The 27,268-nt window shown below is 43.7% G+C and overlaps 1 protein-coding gene across 6 annotated transcripts in view; it reads right to left on the reverse strand.

Annotated features, from left to right (window-relative positions):
• Positions 1 to 732: 732 nt before the first annotated feature.
• CFAP74 (cilia and flagella associated protein 74) overlaps positions 733 to 27,268 on the reverse strand; it is a 77,397-nt gene continuing 50,861 nt past the window's right edge. For 4 of the 6 annotated variants that reach the window (XM_083628397.1, XM_083628396.1, XM_083628401.1 and 1 more), the window contains 18 exons: positions 23,245 to 23,332; positions 21,879 to 22,052; positions 20,598 to 20,731; positions 18,848 to 19,124; positions 17,649 to 17,783; positions 16,455 to 16,582; positions 14,737 to 14,871; positions 12,124 to 12,233; positions 10,487 to 10,542; positions 8,955 to 9,074; positions 7,527 to 7,682; positions 6,459 to 6,585; positions 5,178 to 5,332; positions 4,184 to 4,319; positions 3,639 to 3,766; positions 2,738 to 2,872; positions 1,666 to 1,862; positions 733 to 1,522 (listed from right to left, as the gene is read on the reverse strand). In XM_083628397.1, coding sequence (XP_083484523.1) covers positions 1,764 to 1,862; positions 2,738 to 2,872; positions 3,639 to 3,766; positions 4,184 to 4,319; positions 5,178 to 5,332; positions 6,459 to 6,585; positions 7,527 to 7,682; positions 8,955 to 9,074; positions 10,487 to 10,542; positions 12,124 to 12,233; positions 14,737 to 14,871; positions 16,455 to 16,582; positions 17,649 to 17,783; positions 18,848 to 19,124; positions 20,598 to 20,731; positions 21,879 to 22,052; positions 23,245 to 23,332 — 2,293 coding nt within the window. In that variant the 3' untranslated portion in view covers positions 733 to 1,522; positions 1,666 to 1,763. Of the gene's footprint in view, positions 1,550 to 1,665; positions 1,863 to 2,737; positions 2,873 to 3,638; positions 3,767 to 4,183; positions 4,320 to 5,177; positions 5,333 to 6,455; positions 6,586 to 7,526; positions 7,683 to 8,954; positions 9,075 to 10,486; positions 10,543 to 12,123; positions 12,234 to 14,736; positions 14,872 to 16,454; positions 16,583 to 17,648; positions 17,784 to 18,847; positions 19,125 to 20,597; positions 20,732 to 21,878; positions 22,053 to 23,244; positions 23,333 to 27,268 lie in introns of those variants that run through there. The other 2 variants (XM_083628398.1, XM_083628399.1) reach the window with 2 other exon arrangements.

A 27,268-nucleotide genomic window follows, 5' to 3' on the forward strand; every position in this document is an offset into this window, starting at 1 on the left:
TTTCACAACCCCTGGCTCCGAAAGGTTATCTAAAGCTGCATCTATCTTCACAGGCACACAACCAATCAATCAAAGAGATTTGTATGATTGGATAGGCCTTGACACTGATGCAACAGCATGCGATGTCTGCAAGTCTTTACATTACCAAATATTCCACGTAGCACACATTTATTGTAATAACTGGTTGTGGAACAAGCATTTGCATGCAGAGGCCACATACTGGGCAGTGCAAGCTCCTACAGTATAATTATTGTCATTTATAGCACCACCCGCGGTGTGCAATTATCACCCTGGAACAGACCTCATTGGCTCAGAGGCCAGGATGGAATGTTCTGCCAGCTGATCAGACTGTGAGGATAAACAGCTATTAGCTGCCCTTCACAGTGATTGACATATGTTTGCAAAAGGTCTGAAAAAACTTCAGTCAAGTGAACTTCTAAGGAAGAAACACACAGTGTGATTACGAAGATGGATGGTGGATGGGTGTGGATCTGGGGCTCAAAACCCCCACAAACTCCCATCATTTCAGGCTACAACATTGCTTCTTGAACAACTGTGTGAGGCTGTGTGAGTTCAAAATTGAGACAGTCCGGGCACCATGGGGAAATAATAAGTTTTTGCCGCTTTGGCCCCTGTCAAAGTATACCAGAAAGTATACCAGACCTCCTTTCTTCTTTTTTTAAAAAAAGTTTGAATCAGCTGAATACACAATGTAAGCTACTTAAAAACATCTTTGTTTTCAGAGGACTTTATTCCAAACAACAGTGCAGCATTGACTCAAATTAAAGTCATCAGTGGGTTTCTTGAAATATGGCAGGTTTGGCTGCTAACCATCCATCCGTGGAGTCTCATTCTCCACCTTATTTGCCAAATTCAAAGCCCCACCTACACCCCTCCTTCTAGTTTCAGAAGATAAGTTGGGATCACCATTACTAGAAAACCATAAGGGATCACGTAAAAGAAAAATCAGAGCAGTGGTTCTGTGGAAGGAGGAGTTTGACCCCCTTCCCCATCCTGTTTTCCAGATCTATATAGCTCTGAAACTGCAATTAGCCTTGCTGGTGTTTGGTTACCTGTATTATTCTGATTGTTAGAGTAATTTACAGCTTCAAAAGGGGAAGGATTTAGATCCAAAAGGCGGGGGGGGGGAGGAAGTGTCACAGCTCCCATAAAAATTGGATTCCGCAAATGCAACTTTAAAGTAAAAAGAAAACAGAAAAAGGAAGAAATCAGGTGATACAATCACAGATGCCCCACCTAAGGGGCCGAAGGGTGGAGCTTAAAAGGAAAGTAAGACTTTCATGTGCCTTCCATCACTGAAAGCTGAGACTGCTATAAGGATCCCACCTTGGCCCATATATTCTGAAGGAATCTTACTAGTTTCAGTAGAGCTGGTTATGAAAGGATACAAAGGACCCCCAATTTAAGCAGCTTTAAGGGAACTGGATTGCGCCATTTCAGATTGCAGACTTTTCCTCATCTTCTTTTTGATCTGTTATCTTTTGCTTCAGTTCTGGATGCTCTGGGACAGGCTTCCTCAACCTCGGCCCTCCAGATGTTTTGAGACTACAATTCCCATCATCCCTGACCACTGGTCCTGCTAGCTAGGGATCATGGGAGTTGTAGGCCAAAAACACCTGGAGGGCCGAGGTTGAGGAAGCCTGCTCTGGGAGATTCATGAGGATGAATGATCCAACACCCCCAGGGATGTTTCTCCATCTCTCTTCAGAAAGGGCAGTTTGGAGCCTCAGCTCAGTAGCAGTTCACTTGGTCACGATCCTGCCCATGAAGTAGACACTGTACACCTCCTTGATGTCTCCCTTCACATTCAATATGGCTGATCCAGTCACAGGCTGGTTGGGCTGCAGAGACAAGATGGAAGGAAGCGCTAGGCAGAAATTGCAGGCAGCCCAGTGGACAGAAATGCTAGCCTTGCCTCCCCATTGACTTCTTTATGTTTTCTGAACTACAGCTCCCGTCCCCCCTGACCACTGGCCATGCTGGCCGGGCCTGACAGACTGCCTGGAGGGCCACAGGTGCTCCAGCACTGTTATAAAGGGTGCATAAATGTCACTCACCCCCTCCCCACAACCAAATAGATTCATCTAAAGCAGGAATGGGAGACTTGTGACCCTCCAGATGTTGCTGAAATACAACTTCAACCATCCACCAGCACTGGTCTTGAGGAAGATTCCTTCTTTGCTTCTTTTTTGGCAAGGGGTAGGGGAATTCCCCATCGGCAACAATAGGATCAGGAGGGAAGGAAAGAGTTAAATTCTCCCCATACCACCTGCTGCAGTCTGGAGAATTATCAGCCCCCAAATCAGATGCTACTTGCATTAAAAATAAAAATGCACGGTATATACAAAGCTGCTTGTCGTGTTCAGTTTGGCCCTGAGTGTCTACTATAAAATGACTCTCATGCTTCACATGGACATATGAAGGTGCATTTTACAGAGTCTGACCATTGGCCCATCTAGGCCGGACATCTAACTGGCAGTGGCTCTGAAGGATGTCAGGCAGAGATGTTTCAAGCCTGGCTATGCAAGATCCTTTTAACTGCAGATGCCAGATATTCAACATGGAATATTCTGTCAGCTATGCTGGTGTTTTACCTAAGCCTCCTTTGCTTAACAAGGAAGCTGACCTTATAAAAAACTTCCCTCCTCCTATCCTACTGCTTGGGGAAGTATAATACAATAGCAATAAATGGCACATTTTAAAACTTGCAACATACATTTGATCCAGCAGGGGGCACCCAAGAAACATTGATGGGTTTGGTTTGTCCACGCTCAACGCTTCCTTTCACAGGATCGACAGTGAATCCTTTTAGCTGAAGAAGTTGCATGTTTTCCCAGTTGAATTCTACATTCTGCAGAAACGAAAGGTTCACAACATGCTGTCAGACACTATGGCTGATGAAACCTCATGGCACAAAACATGCCTGGGTGAATAAGCGAACATGTCCTAAGATCTGCTCCTCATTTGTAGAACTGATTCAAACTGGGATTCTTTTTTTAAAAAAAGGAAGGCAAGAGACCATCTCAATTTTTCCGAGTATCCCATAATAAGCTGAATCTATAGCACTGATTTGTGCTGGTGTTAAAAAAAAAAATGAACACCAGCAATTTCTGCTCCCATTTCTGTTTGTGCATGAATTCTCTGGCATCCCTAGACACAAAGATGTGCAGAGCTGGACTCTACATGCTGGTTTGCCAGGGTTTGTAAGAGAACGATGGGGTCTCTGCCACTGCGCCTGACATCAAACCTGACCTATACCTCTATTTCCCTTTTCCTTCTTCACAATTCTCCTCAGGGAAACGGTGGTGGGAGTTTTCCCCAGGTGACACATCCCAGGGTATTGTCGCTCCCTTTCTCAATGTGCCTCTTTCACCTATGCTAGCAAAATGGTTCATGAGAGGGGAGGCCAAAAATTGCAGAGAGACTTGCAAGGATAGAAAACGACTGAGGGAGATGATTGGCTTTTTCCTACAACTTGAGTCCCATCCCTTCCAAACAGTGTTAACACACTCCTTGGAATATGGCCCATGTTTCCCAGAAAACCACTGTGCTGGGTCCTCCAAGGGTGAGGATGTTGGGACCCACTGACATATGCCTGGTCCCTATGGCTCCTGCACCTTCTTTGATGCAAACTGAGTGCTTCGTATCGCGCCAACTCTCAGCTCCCGAGTGGCTGGGATAACAAAAGTCTCTGACTGTACACATTCCAGGTTCAGAAGAATGGAGTTTGTAGATTTGCCGCTCTCTGCAGGAGAAACAAATCCAGTTGTAATTGTTGGTGGGGCAAGAAGAAGTTGGTAAAAACACATACACATACACTCCTAAACAGTATTAATTGGGATTGTACAGGGACCATAACTACTGTCACTGGTAGGGATAGACAAATTTGCCAATTTCAGTTTGTTTGTTTGTTTGTTTGTTTGTTTCATAAAATTTATACACTGCTTGGTTTAATAAAAAAATTCTCAAAGCTGTTTACCAAAAAAGACAATGAAATTATCAGTTAAAAACAACTAATTAAAAACATAAAAATCAGCAATAAACAAAAACAGATTAAAACATACATCAGCATTCTACATGGTGTGGTAAGTTAATCTAAACATGCTTCTAAAAATGAAACAGGGATTCATCCATCAATATGGATGGGTTTAAGGTGGGCTACCTGCTTTGGTTGCTTCTTCAGCCATAGAAGTAGTTACGGCCAGTGACTCAATGGGCACATCCAGCGGGTCACCTCCTTCCACATACATTATGTGGTTCCGTGCTGCCCCTTTCAGCTGGATCACACGGATGGTTTCCTAAAAAGAAGATTATCGCAGCCTAATGTTTATTCCACTTTACTGCAACAGCCCTCAGTCGTTTCGGCAGCAATTCTCTTTGCAAACAGCTTTGAGGTTTTTTTTTTCTTTAAACAATTAAGTGGTCTGGAAATTAAGTGGTTGCTTTTGGGCAACCATTCAAAGCTCTCCACCAAAGTTCAGAAACTTTGTAGAAATCCAAATGAAGTTTGGGCTTTGCTGGGGGGTTTTAGTGGCTTTGCAAAGGGAAGAGTTGTTCTTGTTTCTTTTCCAGGGTATTTGAGAGTCCTTTGCCCTTTGGCCTAGTAAACACTAGATGGCACTCCTCATTCATCACCAATGTTCCTTCGTTCACTGGTTCATCTTAAAGTAGGGAAGACACTTTCACAACTCAGTCCTTGAGGCCAGTCACTTCTGTTTGGATTGTGCCACACGTAGTGTACCAAGAACCAAATTTACAAGAGCCTTAGGAACATAGGAAGCTGTTTTACACTGCATCAGACTCTCAACACCGATTGGAGGTTAGTCTCCAGGATTTCAAAAAGGAGTCCCCCTGCTGGGGGTTGAACCTGGAATCCTCTACATGCAAAACAGATGCCACACCGCTCAGCCCTTTCTTTAAGATACAGGAACAAAGGAAGCTGCCTTATACAGCTAGACCGTATTGGGTCCACCTAGCTCAGTGATGTTGATACTGGCTGGCAGCAGCTCTCCAGGGTTCCAGACTGCAGACACTCCTAGCCCTGCCTGGAGATGCTGGGGATTCCAGGACACTAGCAGGACCTGAGCAGAACAGAACTCTCCCCTCCTGCAGTTTCCAGCAACTGATGTTCAGAGCCCTACTTGAGCCAATCTCACCTTGCCAAAGATTAAAATGTGGATGCAATCGGAATAATACAGGCTCTCATGATCAGGGCTGAAGGTGATGGTGAACTCTTGACACTTCTTGAAAGTGATGGTGCCTTCCACGGGAGAGACGCTGAACACACTCAAGCCATTGTAATTTTGTGTACCTGGGAAAGGATGGAAACACAAACTGGTAGGAGAAAAGCAGCTGGAGAGCCCCATCTCCTTGGCCAATATTTTCAGCACTCTGTTCTACAGGAGAGGTAAAAAACCCAGCAGCAAAGCTGGAAAAATCTGGATGATTAAAAGTATTAAGCTGGAGCCTGCTGTCAAGCCTGTAAAAAGGTATAAGAGAGAAACACACAACACACATACACACGGCTTAGGGAACTAAAGTACCACAGATTAGAACAATTCAAAGCAAATATTGAACACAAGGCTTGTCACCTGGCCAAGGAAGCCCTATCTGTTTTTAGTTTATTAAGTAAAGCTGCATAACTATGCATGTGAGAAAAGATTACTTAAGATTTCAGCAGTCACAGCAGTCTTCATCTTACAGGAGAGATCCTCATTCTTTCCTATTCAGGTAGGAATACCTCTGAAGATGGTGCTTGCAAATAGTTGTATTAAAAGTAACCATCTAAAAATCTGCTGCTTAGTTGATCAGTTGCCTTAGTTGAACACCGTCGCCTACATTTTGTTAACTCCAACTCCATAGGCTTTCCCCTCTCCTTCATCTGCCATCCAGCAGCAGCTATTCCATTCGTCTGCTGCAGAGAAGAGAAGCAGGGCCAGCCCTTTTCCCTTTCACGCTGCACCTTCCAGATTGTAAATTTGAGGGCAGGAACTGCTACAAACTGCTACAGTTTGGCTTTTGCTAAAACGTATGCTATACATCTCACTATCTGCTCTGACCAAAATGAAAACAGTTATTTCTTAAATTAATTTCAGTGGAAAAGGAATGTCAAAAATGATGCAGAAAATAATGTAATTATTTATGTTATGTTCATGGACTAAAAAAAGGATGGCGGGTGATTGTGTGATTTCTGTTCCTGACCTCGGACGAATGTGCGGATTGCAGCAATTTCCACTCCTGGTTCCAAAAGAATTCTCCAACATCCCTACTTACACCGTGTGGCTGGAATTATAAACAGCAACTGTGCCTACTCTTAGAATTACTTTCATAGAATATATACAGATCCTGATCAACACAGGATTGCTTTGAGTAAGTCCACAATTATCTCCATCACTTCCATTAATGAATATTCAAAAGCATTATGAGCAATTATTTACCAACTACGTCTGCTTTCCCTGGAGATGCGAGGAAAGGGGGAATCTTTGGCTGTTCTCTCTCTCTGCTTGGTGAGAGCGAGTCAAGAAGAATATTGTATTTCAGGGTCAGATTCGAAGTGTTCTCTATCTGCAAGAGACCAATCAACCAACGGCAGAATCAAAAGCTGTGTTCCTGCAAACTGACTTCAACCTTTTTCTGTGGTTGTCTTTCTGCTATATCCATGCATGGGCACATTTATATTAACAAGGAATCTTGATTAATAATAATAGCAATCAGCTGCAGCTGCCTTAATGTTTGTATACCACCTTCAAGTATTCTATATGCTTTGCATGTGTGATCTAGTTGTAATCCTTACTCTGTACAGAAGTGATGGAGAACCTGTGACTTTGAGTGTTGCTAGACTCCAGCTCCCATCAGCCCCAGGCAGCTTGGGCCAAGGATGATGGGAGCTGCAGTCCAGCAACAGCTGGAGGCCCACTAGTTCCCCATCCTTCCTGTGAGGTAAGTAAGTATTATTATCCCACATGCTGCAGATGAGGGGACAGAGGCTGTGGTTTGCCTAAGGCCAGCTAGTGAGTTGTGAAGCAGAGGTGGGATTCAAACTGTGAGTTTCTTGATTCATAGCCCAGTGACTTAGCCACTAATTTAAGGCGTTGTTTGTTTTGTCCCTGTAAAAAACCATCATATAAATACACTCGTTCTGGTCATTACTTTGGATTTGGAGCATACTTTCTCCTGGCTTTTTACAGTATTGAAAAGGCAGCTGTTTATTCCAAGCTTCCTCAATCTCGGCCCTCCAGATGTTTTTGGCCTACAACTCCCATGATCCCTAGCTAGCAGGACCAGTGGTCAGGGATGATGGGAATTGTAGTCAGATGTTCGGGTTCCAAAGAATGTTCGCAAACCGGAACACTCACTTCTGGGTTTGCCGTGTTTGGGATCCAAGGTAAAACTGTACTGCTTTTATTCACATGCGTAATTTCTGTTCCTGACCTCAGACGGACCATCTCTTTCCATTTTTGATGGAATCCTTCAACATCCCTATTCACAGTGCAGTTGTGATTTACCTTGAAAGTGGCAGTGGCTGTTTCCTTAGCAAGAACATATCCCATGTTGAATACGTCTCCTTCCACTGAGCAAGAAATTGAAGGGATGACACCCTGGCCTGTCAGGGTAAGGGTTAGAGTGAATTTCCCACTACGGATCTCCAGCATTTCAAAGTACTGTGGGATAAAACATTATTGGTCAGTAAGGATAGCATTATTTCAGGTGGCATGAGCCACCTAAGGGGCTCAATAAAAGCTGAGTGTCAGTGTCACCTTCCTGATATTTAGGGGCGACTGATAGTAAAGTGTCCATTAGGGATGGCTAGACCCATTTGTCTCAAAGGAGAAGGGACTAAGTCCCACTGGGAGCATTGATAACATTCCATCATTCTCAGGGCAAATTGTACAGAAGAAAACCACTAGGGGCAGCCATGTTTCTTTTCTGTACACTTGGACTAATGAGCAAATGGGGGCATTGACCCACCAACCTCAATCTCCTCTCAGCTAGCCACCACTTGCCTGCCTTCTTACAACCAGTCAGGATGTGGCTCTGCCTGTTATTGTCTCTGGCTCCACCTGGCTTTCATTTGAATGTGTGATATACTTAAAAGTACATACACATTTCTATTTATATATGCATATTCATTCTTTCTTTTAATATGTCTGTCTGTTTGTACTTATAGTTAATTGAACGAGATTTTTTTTTGTATTACTGTCATCAGAGAGGTGGAAGATGTGCCTGTGAGATTTCATCCCTCAGGTGCCAAAATAACCTAGCTGGCCTTGTAGCCTGACTTTGAGGGGAACCGTGTCTGCTGGCTGCACTGCCTCAGGCGGCAAAATGTTTTGGCCCTTCCCTGTGCACTTAACATGTCTGCCCAGCATTAACAAGCCAGGCATACATGATCCGAGCGCAGACTCTGCTGGCATGCTAACACAGCATGTATTGTGGGACAGCGCATGTGACAGGTATATTTAAGCATGGTGGGGGCATGCAGAACTCATGCACGATTAACCACCTGTCATGAAGTCTGCATCACATATAAACTGGGCCTTAAGATAAAATGGAGAGTATGCCAGGGCTGCAGAACCTTTTTCAGCCAGAGGGCCACATTTCCTTGTGGAAAACTTTCCAGGGGCCACATTCCAGTGGTGGGCAAAGTCGGAGGTAAAAAAAGGGGGGGAGCAATGGATGTGCCTCTTACCTTTGTACATAGGCAACATTTCAACCACTGAAAAGTCACATCCTCAAAGAATTTCAGCAGGCCCAGGGAATGGTGTGAAACGGGTTGTGGCCCATGGAGAGTTCTGAGGGTCAAATAATGAAGCCTGGAGGACCGCAGTTGATTCCTGGGCTTGAGGTTCTCCACCCTTGCAGTACGATCCCCTTGGAGGAAAGGTGGGACACCAATGAAATAAACTAAACCAAATCCTTGTTTAGAGACTCACCGGTGTGTTCTCCTCTGGGCAGAATGAGATGAGAAGATTGCGGGATTCACCTTCCTCCAGTGTCCAGAAAGGATTTAGCACCGTGAAGGATCCAAAGGGATTCAAGAAGGAATATCCCAGCTGAAAATGACAGCTCAAGGAAACACAAGTTTAGTGGTAACCAAAGCAACCACCCCCAAAAAAGAAAAGAAATGGAGACAGCCATGGCAATCTGTTACCTAGGGACTATTACAAGAATTAGCAAGCATGAGGACTTCCCTTCAGATATTACCATATTTTTCGCTCTATAAGATGCACTTTTCCCCCTCCAAAAATTAAGGGGAAATGTGTGTGCATCTTATGGAGTGAGTGCAGGCTCCATGGCTTCAGCGAAAGCAACGCGAAGCCTCCAGAGCGCAGCATATATGACATGGGGCTGGCTGCCCCTCCACCAGGTCACTCCCTAACACCTCAGATTGCATGCCAAGAACAATATCAGATGGTGGACAGCTGATATGCAGGTTGTAGCAAAGTGCCTCATCTATTTCATTTATTTGCAGATTTATAAAAACGCTTCGCAACAGAAAGTTAACAAACAGTAAAAATATACCATACTTTTCCGTGTATAAGACTAGGGTTTTTTTTAACTAAAAAGTAATGTTAAAAGGGAGGGTAGTCTTATACATGGGGACAATCTCCCCCCATTTTCTTAATTTTGGGTCCCCAAAATTAGGGGGCGTGTTATACACGGAAAAATATGGTACAGGATATATAAAATATCATCTTACTTTATGTTCCCTACCTCAAGCAGGCTTACCCACTATTGCTGCTGGCAGTGACAAGCAAGAATGTGATCTGTAGCTGATGACTCCGAGATCCCTGGCATTTTAATTTACCCACAATATCCCAACACAAAGGCCTTGTAGTGGGCACAGGATCCCACCTGCTCAGCTTCCAACCCCTTCCATTGCTGAGTGCAGAAGGTCTTAAGGGGCCTCCTATATCCAGATGACAGGGAACACTGCCTTTTCAGGGTTCCAGATTGTGTGTTGGTTTCAAACAAATAGATAATATAGCCCCTTTCAATCCTTGCCCACTCAGCACAGGAAATTCAGTAACTGAGATGTGCTCTTATAAGATGTACCTACTATTCCATTTTCTTTTTTGTATAAGCTCCACTACAGATACAAACTGTTCCTGCTCCCCAGGAAACCTCTGGGAACAGTAGTTCTCCAAAGCGGTGGAGGAAACCTCTAGTGATTCTCAACTCTCTCACAACCATAATTTTCAGGATCCTCTGGTTGCAATCATGCCAATTCAATGGGTACCCAACTTAAATTAGTAGCACAGGTATCTCCATAATATAATATTCTAACCTGTGACTTTGAAAATGGAAGTATATGTGGGTATCCTATTGTTTTTATTTTGGAATATTTATTTTGGAATATTTCATTCATATTTGGAATATTTCATGGTGAGTCCAGTTGATGTCTTCTACTGAGTAGCCACAGATTTTGGGGAACAGAGAGGGGATGATTCAACTCAAAGGATACAACCAGTTGTTCTTGAGAGATGTTATGTAGCTTCACTTCTTTCTTAACTGTGTGCCCTAGTAAGCAAGAGAATCTCACATTTACAAAGGTGAGCCACCCAGAAAGCAACTTTATTGGACAGCCATACAAATAAAAACAATAAACAAACAAACCAGGAAATCAAGCCAGCAGAAGTCTATTTTAAAAATCCACCCGGAAGCCATTCTCATATTACTCCAGAAAACAAAACACCCCCCCAAATAAAATTTAAAAATCAAAAAAGAATTCTTAAGATGCTTTCAGATGTTTCAGTAGGGAAGACAGAGGTCCAGCTGTTCCATGTGTAGAACTGGGACACTTTTTACAAGTGCCACACAATGTTTATTTGGTACTTGCAAGGAACTGATCCTTTACTGTGGCAGCACCTACATTTTGGAACTCCCTGTCCATTGATGTTTGTCAGGGGCCTTGACTGTTTACTGGTAGTTTTCAGCACCTGGTAAAACTTTTTTTGTTTAGGCAAGCCTACCAACACATGCAATTTTTAGCATGTAATGTTCATGACATTTGTTGCAAAACTGCTTTTATTTTAATTTTGATCAATGTTTATGTCAGCTGAGTTTTTTAACATATGACTTTATTGGCACCTAAAAAAAAGTTTATTAATTTTCAATATAAGAACAAACATACAATCGGTTACAGTTTCCCCCTGCTCCCTCCCCATAACAACCCCAACTACGTATTAGCATTTTAAATTATTATTATTATTTGCATTTTTTTCTGGGAAAGTCTTAGAGGCTTTTGGTGATTAGGCAATGGTATAAGCCTTGTTAAATAAATACAGTGTGGCTGCCAATGCCCTTTTAGGGACAATATATGGTTCGAGCCATGTCAAGAATCAGACAGCGTGTGTTCTAAAGTTATCTAGTGAGTTCACAGTAAAGGCAAAGACTCAAACAAGGGAGTCCCTCCTGATTCAGCACTACAGCCTCATCTGTGCTACACATTTATATCACTATCATGTCACTTTAAACATTCCTAACTCTCTACAAGGCTCAAGACAGATCTGGCTAATGGGTGGATTTTATGTTTTAAAAAGTGGAGGAGCAGCTTGTGTAGCGATTAAACCAACTCAGCTCTTTACTGAGCATTTGGTCTGGTTTGTTTAAGGAGCAGTTATATGAAAATGACCGCTCGTCTGATATTCATCCTGATTTGCTTTGCGGGGTACTTACACATCAGCCCACTAATCATTTGTTCACTCCACAATTCTCAATGCATTTCCCTGTCACTTTCCAAACCACTTTTGTTTTTTTAAAGTGGAATTGTCGTGCCAGGTCCTTTAATTCACTTTAACTGCACAAACCTACAGTTCCAGTTAAGTGTTCCAATCCCTCCTGCAAAATGTTTACAGCCTGGAGATCACCCCATGTGTTTCCCAGGGGTCATCTAGTCCAACCCCCTGCAATGCGGAAATCAGAGCTAAAGATTCCTTGATAGATGCCCATGCAACCTCCCTTTAAAAACCTCCAGTGAAAGAGTTCAGCATCTTCCAAGGTCTGCTGCACCCTTCTACACTCCATCTTCAGACTCATGACATATTTTTGCTGCTTTAACACCATTCTAGCAATAGGGTGTGAGGAGGCTTGGTTCCATACCTACGGCAACATCCCCAAAGTTGAAGACTGTTCTCCCATTATTCGAAATCACCATAAGAGCAGGTGCTACGGAAGGACAATGCAGCTCTAGGTACAAGGTAAAATAAGGGCTACAAACACACACACACAAAAAAAAAAAAAAGATGATTGCTCTCAGAATATATAAGGTATCTGGTTGTTTCAATATATGGACTGCAAGCCACCCTAGTGTTTTATTCAAGGTCTCAAGTACAGTATGTGCAAACATGGCTTGAAAATGGGAGGCATTGGAAATACAGTTTTCTTGAATTTCAAGGCTTGTGCACCAATATCTGATATATGGGTTGGGCTAAAAATGGTATTTCCCTAATATGGATTTTTAATCAGCAGTAGAATTAAGAGTCTAGAAGGTATGAAAGAAGAACATTTTCCTTTGGGCTAATGGTAGTATAGAGTAAAGGGAGGGGATTTTTGCTGGGACAATAGTGGGAGGGGAGAAAGGGCAAAACCTCTCCTCCTCCCCCATGGCTAAGTAAGGTCCATTAATTTCAATGGATCTACTCTGACTGGTTCTTAATTATGGATTGAGAATCATGACTACTTTGGTCCTCAGTTAATCCTGACAACAACAAAAACATGGTGCCCAAATTTAGGTGCTTTCCTATTTTATTTCTCTTTCTGCATTGTATTTATTAGCCTGTGGCCAGGGACTGAGATTCCTTTCTTAATCTTTGTATGGTGCTGAGGAAACTAGGAACTTTATAAATAAATTAATGAACAACCACACCCATTGAAAAGTAGGAGAGACATTATGCTGCACAAGGGGGCAGAGGATGAGAAAGAATGGTTGGCCTAAGGGTGGATTGGGGAACTTTTGACCCTCCAGAGGCTGCTGGACCACAACTCTCACCATCCCTGAGCACTGGCTGTGTTGGCTGGGACTGATGGGAATTGGAGTGCAATAACCTCTGGAGGGCCAAAGCTTCTCCAGCCCTGGCCCAAAGCCATGAAGTTAGTTCATGAGAGAAGCAAGATTTGAACTAGAACTGCCTGGGTTTCCTTTTAGTCATTTCCCCACTGTGCTACACTAACCAATTTATTATTTATTACTGTCTTATTAATCATTATTATTACATTTATATCTCGCCTGTTCTCCAAGGAACAAAGGGTGATGGACACGGATCAGCCTCACCCCATTCTATCCTCACAAAAACGCTGTGAATTAGGCGAGGCTGAGAGACTGTGACTGGCCCAAGGTCACACCCAGAAAGCTTCATGGTCGAGTGGGGATTTGATCTCTGGCCTCTTGGGTCCCAGTCCAGCACTCTAATAACTACACCACAGCAGCACTTGTTCCAGCTGGCTTTGTGTAGTAAGCTTCTTAACTGGTTTACCTATCCACTCGACTCCTACTGCAAATAATCCATCAGTGCAGTGGTAAATTACAAAAAATTGAAGTGTTTTTTCCTTTTCCTTTTCCATTTTCATATTTAATAGAACAAAATAGCTACTTTAAAAGTGACCCCTGATACACTGCCATGTGGCAGGGGAAGCAGTGCACTCTCTCTTTCACACCCACACCCCAACTCCCATCTACATCTCTGCTCAAGGCATTTAAAACTATACGACCAGGGTACAAGTCTGACAAAAGTATGCTTGAGCAAGTCTAGCCTTTAATTATCCTGTGACGCAAAGAAGTCTGTGTCTGTTGCAACAGGCACACAGACTACTTGCTAATTTTAGCAGCTACAGATGTAGCCAAAGCAACCACAACAACAACACCCCCGCCACATGAACTGTATGGGGGATTGCAGCTCCCAGATAGTGCACCTGCTTGGCTTGCAGGAGGCCTTGGCTTTAATCCCCAGCGTCTCCACAGTTAGAAGGGGAAGGAGATGGGAAAGATCTTTCACTCTCTGCAATTGACCCTGGAGAGCCGCTTTTAGTTAACAGACCAAGAATGGGAAGCCTGCAGCCCTCTAGATGTTGTTGGACTCCAGCTCCCATCAGTCCTAGCCAGCAGGGCCAATGGTCAGGGATGATGGGGGCTGTAGTCCAACAACATCACAGAGGTCCACAGGTTCCCCACCCCTGATTCGGATCGAGAGAATTCAGAGCCACCCTAACAAGGCTGCAGCACCATTCAACTCCATAAGAATGGATATTTTGATCTGACTAAATGCATATATCTTTCTCTCAGCATCATCGCAGAGGCCCACAGGTTTCCCTTCCCTGGACAGAAGGCTCTTGGGAGCTGGGAGCACCATCCAAAAAAGAAGGCTGCCTGCTGTGTCTCTGTAGGAGTAGCTGCACTGTCTTTTATCAAGGCTGATTACAATGCAGATGGGGAACCTGTGGCCCTCTTGATGTAGCTGGACTCTGCCTCCCAACAGCTCCAGCCAGCGTGGCCAGTCCTTTGGGATGATAGGAGTTGTCCAATAAGAACTAGCCACCCAGAATGGCTAGGGCAACCCAGACAGATGAGTGGGGTACAAATAAATATTATCATTATTATTATTATTATTAGTAGTAGTAGTAGGCTCTCCCTCTCAATGGCAGACAATACTGGGCTAGCTGAATCAGTGGCCTGGCAGGTGGCTCTGTATACATTTAGTTCCACATTCATCACTGTACTTGTAGTGTAGGTTTTCAGTTCCTTTCTTCTCGTCTATATCTCCACATGCTATCAGGCAAGGGATAACGTATTTGTCAAAGTGGTTGGCGAAGCTCCGGATCAGAGATAAATGAGCTGCGATATACTCTTCGGAACTAGAGAGGAGGGAAAAAGAACATTGATGGCAAGGAAAAAAGAAAAGCAAAACAAATCATCTCACGCATCCTTTCAGTAACAAGTCATGGCTGTGGATTTGATGCATTTATAGCAGAAGAGGAGTCATTCACAGCTAAATGAAGTTTCCCTGTTCAAATGCAGTATGCCACTGAATACCAGTAGTGTGGAACAGGCAACTGGAACAGGAGAGGTCTAGTCTTTAGGTCCTGCTGGGAAGCACACAATTGGCCACTCTTGGAAATCTTTGATCTGATCTATCTGAGATTTTATTATGCTCCCTACCAGCGATCACTAAGAGGGAAGAGCAAGCCGGGGATGAGTCTATGGCAGCTGCAGGCACAGTTATCTCAGACCAGAGCAGAGATGACTTTACTGGCAGGCATCAGAAAGGGCCAGTAGAGCAAGAGGCAGACAGATCTGATCCATAGGCAGGGACTGAGGCTCTAGGTGGGGATGTAGAGAGAGTGTGGTAAATCTACAAGGGGGGCCTGGAGCAGGAGTCAAAGGGAGTAGGAATGGACAAGTGCGGAGTATTTGGAAAGATTTTCCCTGACAAGTGTACCAATAAAAAAATTTAAAATCTGTGCCACGGTAAAGGTAAAGGGACCCCTTACCATTAGGTCCAGTCGCAGATGACTCTGGGCTTGTGGCGCTCATCTCGCTTTACTGGCTGAGGGAGCCGGCGTACAACTTCTGGGTCATGTGGCCAGCATGACTAAGCCGCTTCTGGCGAACCAGAGCAGCGCACAGAAACACTGTTTACCTTCCTGCCACAACGGTACCTATTTATCTACTTCTGCTGGTGTGCTTTCAAACTGCTAGGTTGGCAGGAGCAGAGACTAAGCAATGGGAGCGCACCCCGTCGCAGGGATTCGAACCGCTGACCAAATTACACAAGTAAAGGTTAATTCTGCTACCCCCATAAATGATTCTCTGCTACTGAGTTACAGCCCTACCTGCTTAGAAGTGGGTAAAAAGAAGCCAGGATGACTGCTGGAGAGAGTTCCATCAAATGGCAAAGTTGCTGGCCACATCTTTTGTAAGGGAGACTGCTGGCTAATCCATTAGGAATCTATCCTAAATTGTAGATTATTGATTAGGTGTGGGAGCAGCCATTGTGGTGCTCTGCAAATGAGTTGCACCAGCTCTGCTTGCCTGTTTCCTGCTTGTTTGTTCTTAAGTCTTCAGTTATTCTGGGGTCCCAATGCTCTAGCAGAATCTACCATCTCTGAAGCCTATCCTGCCTACTCTCATGCTGGGTGGCTATGAGCCACTTTTAAAAAAATTCAAATAATGCTGAAGTTTAACAAAGCATCACTCTGGGGTTTGTGGGAAACAGCAGCTCTTGGCTACTCACTTTTACCATTAGATAAATCCATAATGGGGGGAGGGGTGCTAGTGTAGGAGGATGGCCCACTGAGGACATTGTGCTAAAGATTTCCCAAGCCTGATGCCAGCCCCAATTAGCCGTCCACACCCTGGCATGCACCCTGACAGTCACGGAGAGGTGCACTTGGTCAGCCGTGGATGAGGGAAATGGAAAATGCCTTTTCTCACGCACTCTGGAGAAATGTCCTCTGGGTTGGGCGGCTGAAATGGTCGGGTGTGCTTTGAGATTTGACTGATGGAGAGTATGCTTGATGGCCTCTTTCCATCTTTCCGGGTAAGTAGGGCTTCCTCTTTCCTTCTCTGCCAGAGAGAGAGAGAGAGAGAGAGAGAGAGAGAGAGAGAGAGAGAGAAGCAGGGAAGCAAAACCTTTTGATTAACTGCTGGAATGGGGGGGGGGGGGTCAGAGCAAACCTCCCCTTGCTGAAAGCAGGTGCCTAATGGGAGGGGAAAGGAAGATGATAACAGAGCTGAGTAGAGAGGAGAGTTATGGGGAAGGAATATGTTGTGCCATGAGGGCAAGACATGGACTCCACTTCCAATGAGGACCTTGTGCAGAAGTGGATCACCAGGTGCGGAGGAGTCACTATGCTTGCTTTCTGGCAGGTGGAACGCTTGGTTACGGAGGGAGTTGGCAAGGTGTCAGGAAGGTCTGCATGGTGTAAATGCACTCACGGAGCCAATCCAGTGCTCCTGCTGATGCCTTTGCCCCATACCGACTTCCCCGTTGCCTCACCCCTCCTGAAAAGCAACAGCAATTTACATTCTGGGAAGTGACTGTAGTGGCTCCTCCCCACCCAACAAGTTGCTTCTGGCTCTGTGAGCCCTTCTCGTAATGGACTGCTTGTCGATAGGGGCTGATTTGTGGGCAAGAGCAGGGATATGGTAGAAATAGGCATGTCTGGAGAGCAAAATGTTAACAGGAGGTTGATGAGGAAAGACCATCACTATCTCCAGTACCAGAGGCAATGTGCCTTTGAATATCAGTTGCTGAAGAATGGGTAGTAGAGACTGGTTCACTAGGGCAAATGGGGCACTGCCCCACCAACCTCAGTCTGCCTGCAGACAGGTCCCCCCCTGTCTTCTAACTTACAACCACTGCCTGCCAGCATCCTCTTCCTTAGTGTCAGTGTCACCATTAAAGGATGGGGACAAAACTAGAATTGGTTGGCTTTCACTGTCAACGGCTTTGACCCTCCCTACTTCTTGGGCTCCCTTGCCTTCGGTTCCACCAGCTGCATCAGCCACCACTGCGCGGCTTGGCAATTCCTAAAACTGCACCTGCCTCTCCACACAGTGTGACATGGGTACGGCAGATGTTCTTTGCAATGAGCAACACGCAGGAGGCATAGATCCCTCCCACACTTACCTGCAGTTCCAACTCCCGAGCCTTCCTCTCCATCTGAGCCTTTGCTTCAGCAGCCTGGCATAGCAGGTGGACTGCCTCCAGCCTGATAAGCTGATCACACAACACTGGACGGAAGGACACTTCCAGCATGCATTTCTGGCATGTGGGGGAGGAAAGAGGAGGCCGGAAAGAAAGAGAACATGCAGAATGAACTTGGGTAGTTAAATGGAGTTCAGACTTATGCTACATTTAACAGACACTCCAATCCATAATAGAGAACAAAGCAGGAGGCCTGCTGGATCTGGCCAAAGCATCCTGTTCTCACTGTTATCCACCTCAATGCTATGAGGATAAAATGTGGAAGAAGGAAACCATAGATGCCCCTTTGAGCTCCAATGGAAATCCCACAGCAGGAAATGAGTAGAACAGCACTCTAGCACACATGATACCTAGCAACTGTTATTCAGAGGCATACTGGAGGTAATATAGATATTATGACTGGTAGCCTTCATGGATTTGTCAAATTCCCCTTCAAAGTCATCCAAATTGGTAGCCAGAACTATAGTTTGTGGCAGCGAATTCCACAGTTTAACTGTGTGCTGTGTGAAGATGTAGCTCCCTTTGACTGTTGTGAATCTCCCACCATTCCGCTGCCCTGTAAGACCCCATGAGGTTACAGTATTGTGAAAGAGGCCTATCCACGTTCTCCAAACTACGCATAATCTTATACGCCTCTATCATGTTCCCCATTACTCAATTTGCTTTCTAAACTAAAACTCGCCAAGGCATTGTAACCATTCCTCAAAGGGGAGTTACTCCAGTCCCTTGATCATTCTGGTTGCCCTTTTCTGCCCTTACACTGTATGGTGCCCCACAAGGCCTGTCAATTCTGTGCCTCCCTCTGGACTCACAAAATATACATTGTATAGCAAATGAACACAATCCAGTTCATGTCCATGTTACTTCCTAAATCTGGGGTTTTACGCTTGCAGCATAGGCTCTCCTTATTAAGAAGCCTGAACTATATCTAGTGGAGAACAAAAAAAGGACTCTGATTACATTTCTTCTTTAAAAATGTGAATTAAAGCTACATGTGCTCTCAACACTTTATTTTCCTTTAAGGGAGGTGCATCAGGCCAGATACATAGGCTGTAGTACTCCATAAGCATGAAGGTTCTATTTTTATCCAGATCTTTAATAGGCTGAGAGTGTGTGTTTACCTTTCCAGGCAGGACAGTTCCGACACATGGCATGATCGTAATAGGAGAGTCTTCTGGAACAAGGAACTGGAAGGAAGTTGGCCCAACGGGGGCCACTTCTCCTTTGCCAACTCTTGGGACACTGTGAGTGAACTGATTGACACTGACGTGATTGTTGATCACAAAGATATTTGCTGCTGACACGTCGTTGAGAGCAGTGGCAGAAAACTGGACCAAGGTATGAGAGAGCTCAAGAGGAGGGTGGACTCCGACTGCCTTGCATGACAGCTTGAATTCTCTAAAAATGGAAACACAGCTGAAAAAATCCGGTCACAGCACAATACACAGCCTGTTGCCAAGACTTTAAATAAGCCCTATGACAAGTATCTCATTGCTTTCAAGTAAAAAGATATTTCGCTGCCCATTCCAGGTTCTGTGGCACCCCTATGGCTCAAGACTATACGGAAATCAAACCATGATGACACAAGATGGAAACAGCCCCTCTAATCCCAATGTTCAGGTGTGAGTGTGGTTGCTTAAGTAGCCAAAATGGCTCCATACCCATGCAGAATAAAGAGTTTTCATCAGAGGACAAAAAAGGTTGCACCAACCAAGTTATTCTTAGAGTAGATCCACTGGGTTGGTCTTCAATGTTAGCCCTATGCAAAATAGACCCACTGAAATTAATGGACATGGCTAATGTACTCTTAGTAAAATTTAAATGATACAATCAATTGCAATTAATGGACCTAAGTTTGCTATGTCTTTTATTTTCAACGAGTACACCCTGAATAGACCTGAAGATGTATAAAACTCAAAACCTTTCTTAACAAAAAGCTTAAAGGGGAAACATTCCCCAAACAGCCCTACAAAAACATGCATCCTGGATGAACACACTGCACAGGAGCACTTCATGCTGCAACATTTTGCTCTCAGTCCCACTTCTGGAATACTTAATTTTCACTGAAAAGATGCTGCTGATGCTGAAACATGACTGCAGAAATGCTGAAAGAAGTTGGAATGTTCTCTGGTGGTTTATTACAAGTAGAGCAACTGGAAATATTCACTTTTAAGTTTTGGGTTTGTTTCTAACATGCAAAGCTCCGGAGCGGGGGAAGCTTTGCTGCGAAGAAGCGACAGGTAGCAATGCATGTTTAACTCAGTCCCACAGCTGCTAATTTTCCTATGCAGTTCTTCCACCCTGGCTGATTTCCCCTCAGCAGGGCTCCAAGATTGGTGGCATTTCCAGGCTGTCATTGTTTTCATGTAGGATTCAATCACACACCAGCAATTCCAGACTGCACAATTATAGTTGATGGGAGGGAGGGGTCGGGTCTTTTGCAACAAGCCTTCTTTCCCCCAAAGGTTGAAAAGTGGCAGGGAAATGCAGTTTGAAAGTGTGGGGTAGCACTTTCATGCCACATCATCTAATCTCCCTGTGAGGAATTCAGATTGCATGCTCATTAAATAGCCCATATCATCTGATCTCTCAGCAAACAAATCAGGATGAATGCTCAACGAACAGGTCATTTGGAAGCATTCTGAGGGTCCTGGCTAAGCAAAGGAAAGTGGCCTCTGCGTGCATGTGCATGCAGAATGCAAGCACCCTGCCCCCAAAGCAGTAAACAGGTATAGGTTGGCCTTCACCTCCTTCCCACTAACTGCAATGTGTTTTGGCCATTTGGGGCAAACCTGAATCAGACCGGGGGATCAAACCTGGTTATCCTGCCTCATTGGCAGAACCCTTGATGGCTTGAAACTCTGTGCGCACCTGTTGATTTCAGTCTTGCAAGTCAGCTCAAAATTGTATTCTTTTGCCCGCTGGGCTTTGAAGATGATGTCCAGCTGCAACTGTTCAAGAGGCAGGAGCATTCCAAATCCATCATTGGGCTGAATTTCTACAAACTTTCAGAAGGAGGCAAAAAAGCATCACTCTCTCAGACAAACTAGCCATAATCCAAATGTTAACCCTCCAGAAAATAACCTACCTATTCTAAACCCTCCCAATTTGGATCCCGCCCCCAACCCAACTCCGTAAGTGGTAGAAAAAAAATCACACTCATTTATATATAAAAGGATGTCACATAGAGGAGGGAGAAAGGTTGTTTTCTGCTGCTCCAGAGAAGCGGACACGGAGCAATGGATCCAAACTACAAGAAAGAAGATTCCACCTAAACATTAGGAAGAACTTCCTGACAGTAAGAGCTGTTCGACAGTGGAATTTGCTGCCAAGGAGTGTGGTGGAGTCTCCTTCTTTGGAGGTCTTTAAGCAGAGGCTTGACAACCATATGTCAGGAGTGCTCTGATGGTGTTTCCTGCTTGGCAGGGGGTTGGACTTGATGGCCCTTGTGGTCTCTTCCAACTCTATGATTCTATGATTCTATGATCTTCTCACAATATAAAAACAAAGACACTGCATGTACTTTTGTCACTTATGGAAAAATCTTTCAATAAAAACGTTTTTTTAAAAGAAAGGGAGTAAAAGAGAAAAATAAATGTACAGTATTGAGAATATACCAAAAGGAAAAAAAGCACTATAGATCAAATGGAAACAGGGGAAATGCGTTGCCTAATAATGCACTTATCAGGAACAAATATTCATTTGGTCCTAGCCCATGCGTATTGTGATGATCAGGGCTGTGTGTTTGCATATATTCTGAGTGGAGTACAGAAAACCCTAGAGTGCAGTACTGGGAACACAATTATGCTGAAAATCTCCATTTAAAAAAAGTTCCTAGCCTTCATGGCTATAAAATGGTATACTTTGAAAGTGTGGGTGAAACGAACATAGCTCCTCGCCACTTTTCCATAATGTGCAAACCCAGAATGAATTAACATGTTAGAATATATTATGCAACACACACTAAATGATATACATTTGCTTAGTTTGATAATTTGTGCACTTTACAGAACTGAGCTGTTCATGGGACAGATTTTATTCAAAATGAGATATATGCAGCTCTGATAGTAATCATTTGGGTGCAGTTCTCTCCCTCATTACAAAACTTCATGGAATATTTATTGTGTTAGAAACTGAGAAGAAGGTATTTACCTCTGGGAGTTCCACAAATCCAAATTCCTGGGGAAGGATGGCTTTGTTTGTTAGTGTGATTGTTGTTTGGACAGCTTCGTAGATAGAGCAAAATCCAAAATCCACTTCGGTTGGTGTGATCTCCAAATCTGAGGTTGTAACGATTGCATGGACCGTAAATTCAACTGGCTTACTCTGAAACAAGAACACAAGTTGTGTTGTGGTGTAATGATTGAATTAGGACAGAAGAGATTCAGATCCAAATCTCCATTCAAATATGGAGCGCACTGGGTGACATTGAGTCAACTCAAGTTTATTGTTCCAATAATTTTGTTACGAGATCTCTCCCCATCCTTACTATCTTAAGTGCAATTCCTAGAGATCCCTAGACAGAAAGAATTACCATTAAAACAATGTGTCCACCTTGTAGATATGCTCTAAGAGAGATGCATCAAGAGAAACATATACATTAAAAAATTAAAACTGAAAACATCAGAATGACTTATGGGAATTATTGGGAATGATTATGAAAAGCGGTAGAAGTACGAGATGAGATGATCAGATCTCCCCCAACCTCAGAGCATGGTGAAGTCCCCCTGAAAAATTTATAATTTGGCATAATATTTGGATTGATTATTGAATAATATGTATAATTCGGAATATACGATGTGGTTTGATTGGATTGTTAAAATGGAAAGTTTAATAAAGATCATATATATAAAAAAACCCTGAACACTGTGCTTTAGATTACAGTCCTAGACTTTGTATCCCTTCAAGGCAACTCCTGCTGGCCTGGGGAGCTCTCCTAGGTTCTGAAGAAAACCATTCTGACCCAATCCCTGCACTTCACGGATGAGGAACATTTTTTAGCTGAGGAGCTACATTCATTTATGGGTAACCTTCAAGGGGTGGGTGGGGGTCAGTGCCAAAGTGGGTGGGGCTGGAGGTAGGGCAAACTGATGTGCCTCTCACCTTCCTACAGTAGGCTACATTCGAGTCATGCCAAACTCAGAAGTTCCTGCATACACATTTTCCCATGCAACACCCAGGCAAGCAAGAAACATTATTATAACTCCAGCCATGCCCTTGAAGAAGGGTACAGAGCTAGGTCAGCAAAGAGGGATGCTCTGGGGACAGTGAGTACAGCCTAAAGTCTTGAGGGTCAGATAGAGAAGCCCCCATCATAGGGTGGGCACATTTGGCTTCCAGACCTGATGGTCCCCACCTCAGCTGTACTTGGTTCTCTGTTTCCTACCACTGATGGATATTATGCTACTCAAACCATTTCCCTCAGACCTGGACCACACCCAGCAGGCTCTCATCCTGCCTGAGCAGGACACAATCTTCCCTTGTTCTCTAACAACAAGCAGCTGAATCTTGCACCAACCTGATCTGAAACCATGACCATCATTGGGACTTCCAGAACTCTTGTTTTTACATCAAAGTACTTCCTTGCATCTTCTCGAAGAGAGTGCCTGAAACAGCAAAGTATCACATACTCTTTAAAGAGCCAAGCAGAAGGAATCAGACAGAAGGAAATCATTATGAAAGCCTTTTAACATGGCTGACTTTTGTCCTGTTAGCATGTAGCCAAACCTTACAAGAAGACGGGGACAGTACTTGAGAAGCTGTTTGGGGCTTTTTCAGCTCAAACAAAATGAGGTACATTGTGCTTGAAGAATGTCTGCTGAACCTGTGCAAGTAATGCTATCTGGAAATATGCTTCCAGGGGAAATTTTGGCCCTCCAGATGCTGGGCTACAACTCTCATCATTCCCAACCATTAGGCGTGCTGGCTGGGGCTGATTGGAATTGGAGTCCAACTACATATGGAGGGTCAAAGGTTCCCTAGCCCTACAGTACAGGCTTGAAATGTATTTCACCCAGATAACAAATGCTCATAGAAAAGATTCACATTAAGTGTTTAGATCATTCAAATGACGTTAATAATTGCCTATCTCTTTCAAAACCTTAAACAACAACTTCCCCCACCCAATACTGCATCAAATCGCTGAATAACAACTGATTCCTGCAATGTAGATAGTGTAAAATCCAGGCTTGTTTCGTGCGACAGTGTATTTTTAAGTACCAATTCCATGTGGGAACTGCAAAGCACATGAAAGGGTCTTGGCCTCTGTTTCTTTGCGTGTAATTCCCATTAATGCTCTCATAAGTGTTTTCGGCTTGCATTACTAAAGGGAGCTGATTATGGGGCCATGTTGTATTTACCAGCGTTTTAAGAAAGTATTAACCGATATATTGCTCTTTTCCTAGCAAAATATTGACGACTATAAATAGGGCTTTAGAAACTTGCTCGATAATCAGTATGCAAGCTTCCTTGGCCCCAGCTGTAGTCAGGAGCACAGATGAGACACCCATCTTGGGCAATCTGTTCCTTTTGACATTGACGTTAATTAATTACCAGCTCTTCTGAGTCAGTATCAATAGGAAGGCAATACCACACAGATACTGAAATAAGAGCAGGCTGCAAGGAGAGTCGTAAAGACCATCTCCGTCTGTCTGATTACCCACCACGGAGAGGGGATGTGTAGGGATTCGCTTGCCAGAGCTTCTTGCCTAGCGCAAGCCTTGTTTGCAATTTTGAGCCAAATTAGTACAAACAATGTATCATTTTTAGAACCCCCATCCTATTTATAATCTCTGGATCCTATAACACAGAGTGATTTTTCCCATTTTGTCTCCAGGGAGACAGTGTTCTGTCTTGGAGTCTTCGCTTTGAAAAAATGGGTCGCTAGTGAGACGGTACAAGGTCATATAGATTTGGTTTCCCTCCTTTTATAATATCATAAAAAGTGGAGGCAATGCTGTGAAAATGTTGTAGATGTATGGTTTTCAAATTTAAAGAGGAGGAGGTAACCTCAAAATAGATTCCAAAGGGAAAAATTATTTAATGAGTTGCCCAGTATATGTTGACAAAATCTTTGTCTAGAGCAACTGTAATATTGTTAGACTATCAAAATCAAATCAGGGAAAACAATATTCTGTAAGATGATAAAACAATATTTATAAAAGAGAGGGAGAGAAACTGAGTAAACGATCAGCATACAATACAAAATTGCCAAATCTGAGTCATGTAAATACATTTGAAATCCTTTTTTGAAGAAATGATTGGCAACGGATTTATGATTTTTTCCTACTCAGAGCAGACCCAATGAAATTCATGGCCATGACTAACTTGCTCTGAGCAACACTTAGTTGGAGACGCTTAGAATATAATAGTTTATGACAACCTATTTTCAAGCCAGCCATTAAATGAACACCTTCAGCTAGCAAATTATGCAATATTCTTGAGAAAAAAGACAAATTTTGCATATCAAAAGGGCATCTTTTAGATTAGAAACCTGCAACAATTATATCAAGTTGTCCTCTTTTGTAGTCAAGCATTGTCACAAAAGCCATTGTATGTTTTTTGTTTTGTTTTTTTTCAGAAGAGAGCAAGGATCCATTCATGAAACTCAGGCTTCTGCTAGAATTTGTCTTCCCAAACAACCCCTGTGACCAAAAGCCCCTCTTTTGGAACCCCTCAGAAGCTTCTCAGGGTTTCCTTCATGAGAAAATTATTGATGGCAGATAAGTTTCTCCAAGCCCATTGGTACTGATCTTTCCCCTATTGCAATGGGCAGCCATGTGGGGAGTGCCAGGCGTGTTTCTAGATCACACATTTAGTTGACATGGAGTGATGGCAGAGCCAACAGGTGGTCAGTTGCAACCACAGGTTTGGCATCTGCTCAGAAAATGGATGGATACAAGGACCATATACAAATTGCACATTGATACTTATAGACACATAAACACAAAGGGAAGCAGGTGTTTACAACTGCACACATTAACACCCAATCAGAAATTAAGCGAAGCAGGGCAGTGATAAAAAGTATCTGCAAATTAATGACTCTTAGGTGGTGTGGTGTGATGGACACAGGGACATGGAAAACTATCTCATACCTTTGACCCTCTAAATGTTGCTGAATCACAATGTCTATCAGGTCTAGAAAGCATGGCCAGTGGTTGGGAAGTGGTTGGGGATTATGGGTGTTGTAGTTCATCTTTAACATTTTCAACACCAAACTTTAGTAAACCCTCCCTGTAACCCTGCTCTGCCTTCCATGCACCCCATCCCCTTTTATCCGATCTCTGCTTGGTGAACCAGTCAGGGGCTTATTTCATGAGTCAGAACCTCCTTAATCTCATCAAATCTCCTTTGAAGCTTTCCCCCAGCCCCCCCGAAATGCAGATTAACATTTTAAATCCAAGCTGTGTCGCCTCTATCCACTTGACAAAACTATAGCAGTGTTTCACAACATTTGAAGTTTAGGGACTGGAAACTGTCATAATAATGGTAACTCTCTTTCTATAATGGGATAGGAATTTAATTCTGCACAGAGACATGCAGTGTTTGCATTTCTTAAGGCTCTACTGCAAAAAGTGCTCTGGTAATTTATTCCACCAGAATGCAAATAACAGATGCTGATGCTGCTTTCATCTTGGTCTATGTAGTTCCGTGGTTCTCTAAAGTCTCAGGCAGAATCCTTCCCAACCCTGTGACCTGATGGCCTTTATCCCAGGGACTGGAAAACTGCAGATAGAAGGACCTTTTCCATGCATAGTCTGAAAAAGAGGCCTTACACTAAATCTGTATGTTGTAAGAACAGAAGTAGAGCCCTGCTGAATCAGGCCGAAGGCCCATCTAATCCTACATCCTGTTCTCACAGTGGTCAACCAGATGTCTCAATGGGAAGTCTGCAAGCAGGAACTGAGTGGAAGAGCCCTCTCCCGTCTTGTAATTCCCAACAACTGGTATTCAGAGGTATTACTGTATTTTTCGCTCTACAAGACACACCAGACCATAAGACGCACCTAGTTTTTGGAGGAGGAAAACAAGAAAAGAAAAAATTCTGAATTTCAGAAGCCAGAACAGCAAGAGGGATCGCTGCGTAGTGAAAGCAGCAATCCCTCTTGCTGTTCTGGCTTCTGTGATAGCTGTGCAGCCTGCATTCGCTCCATAAGACGCACACACATTTCCCCTTACTTTTTAGGAGGGAAAAAGTGAGTCTTATAGAGCAAAAAATACGGTACTTCCTCTGACAGGGGAGGGAGAACAAAGCCATCATGGCTAGTAGCCATCTGCTTCTCCTCCCCTGGAACTTACTCCACAGTCCTTTGGGACCCAATGTCAAAGTTGGTGGTATTCATGGACAACTGGTACTCAAAGGCATTACTGCCCCCAACAGTGGCAGCAGAGCATAGCCACCAGGGTGAGTAGACACTGACAGCCTTGTCCTCTATGAATTTGTCTAATACTCTTTTAAAGCCATTCAAGTTGGCAGCCATCACTGCATAGTAGGAATGTAATCCAAGTCAATTTCCTTTCTGGACACTCCTAAATATGTTGGG

Source organism: Podarcis filfolensis, assembly GCF_964270895.1.
Source record: "Podarcis filfolensis genome assembly, chromosome: 8".
Lineage (NCBI taxonomy): Eukaryota > Metazoa > Chordata > Lepidosauria > Squamata > Lacertidae > Podarcis > Podarcis filfolensis.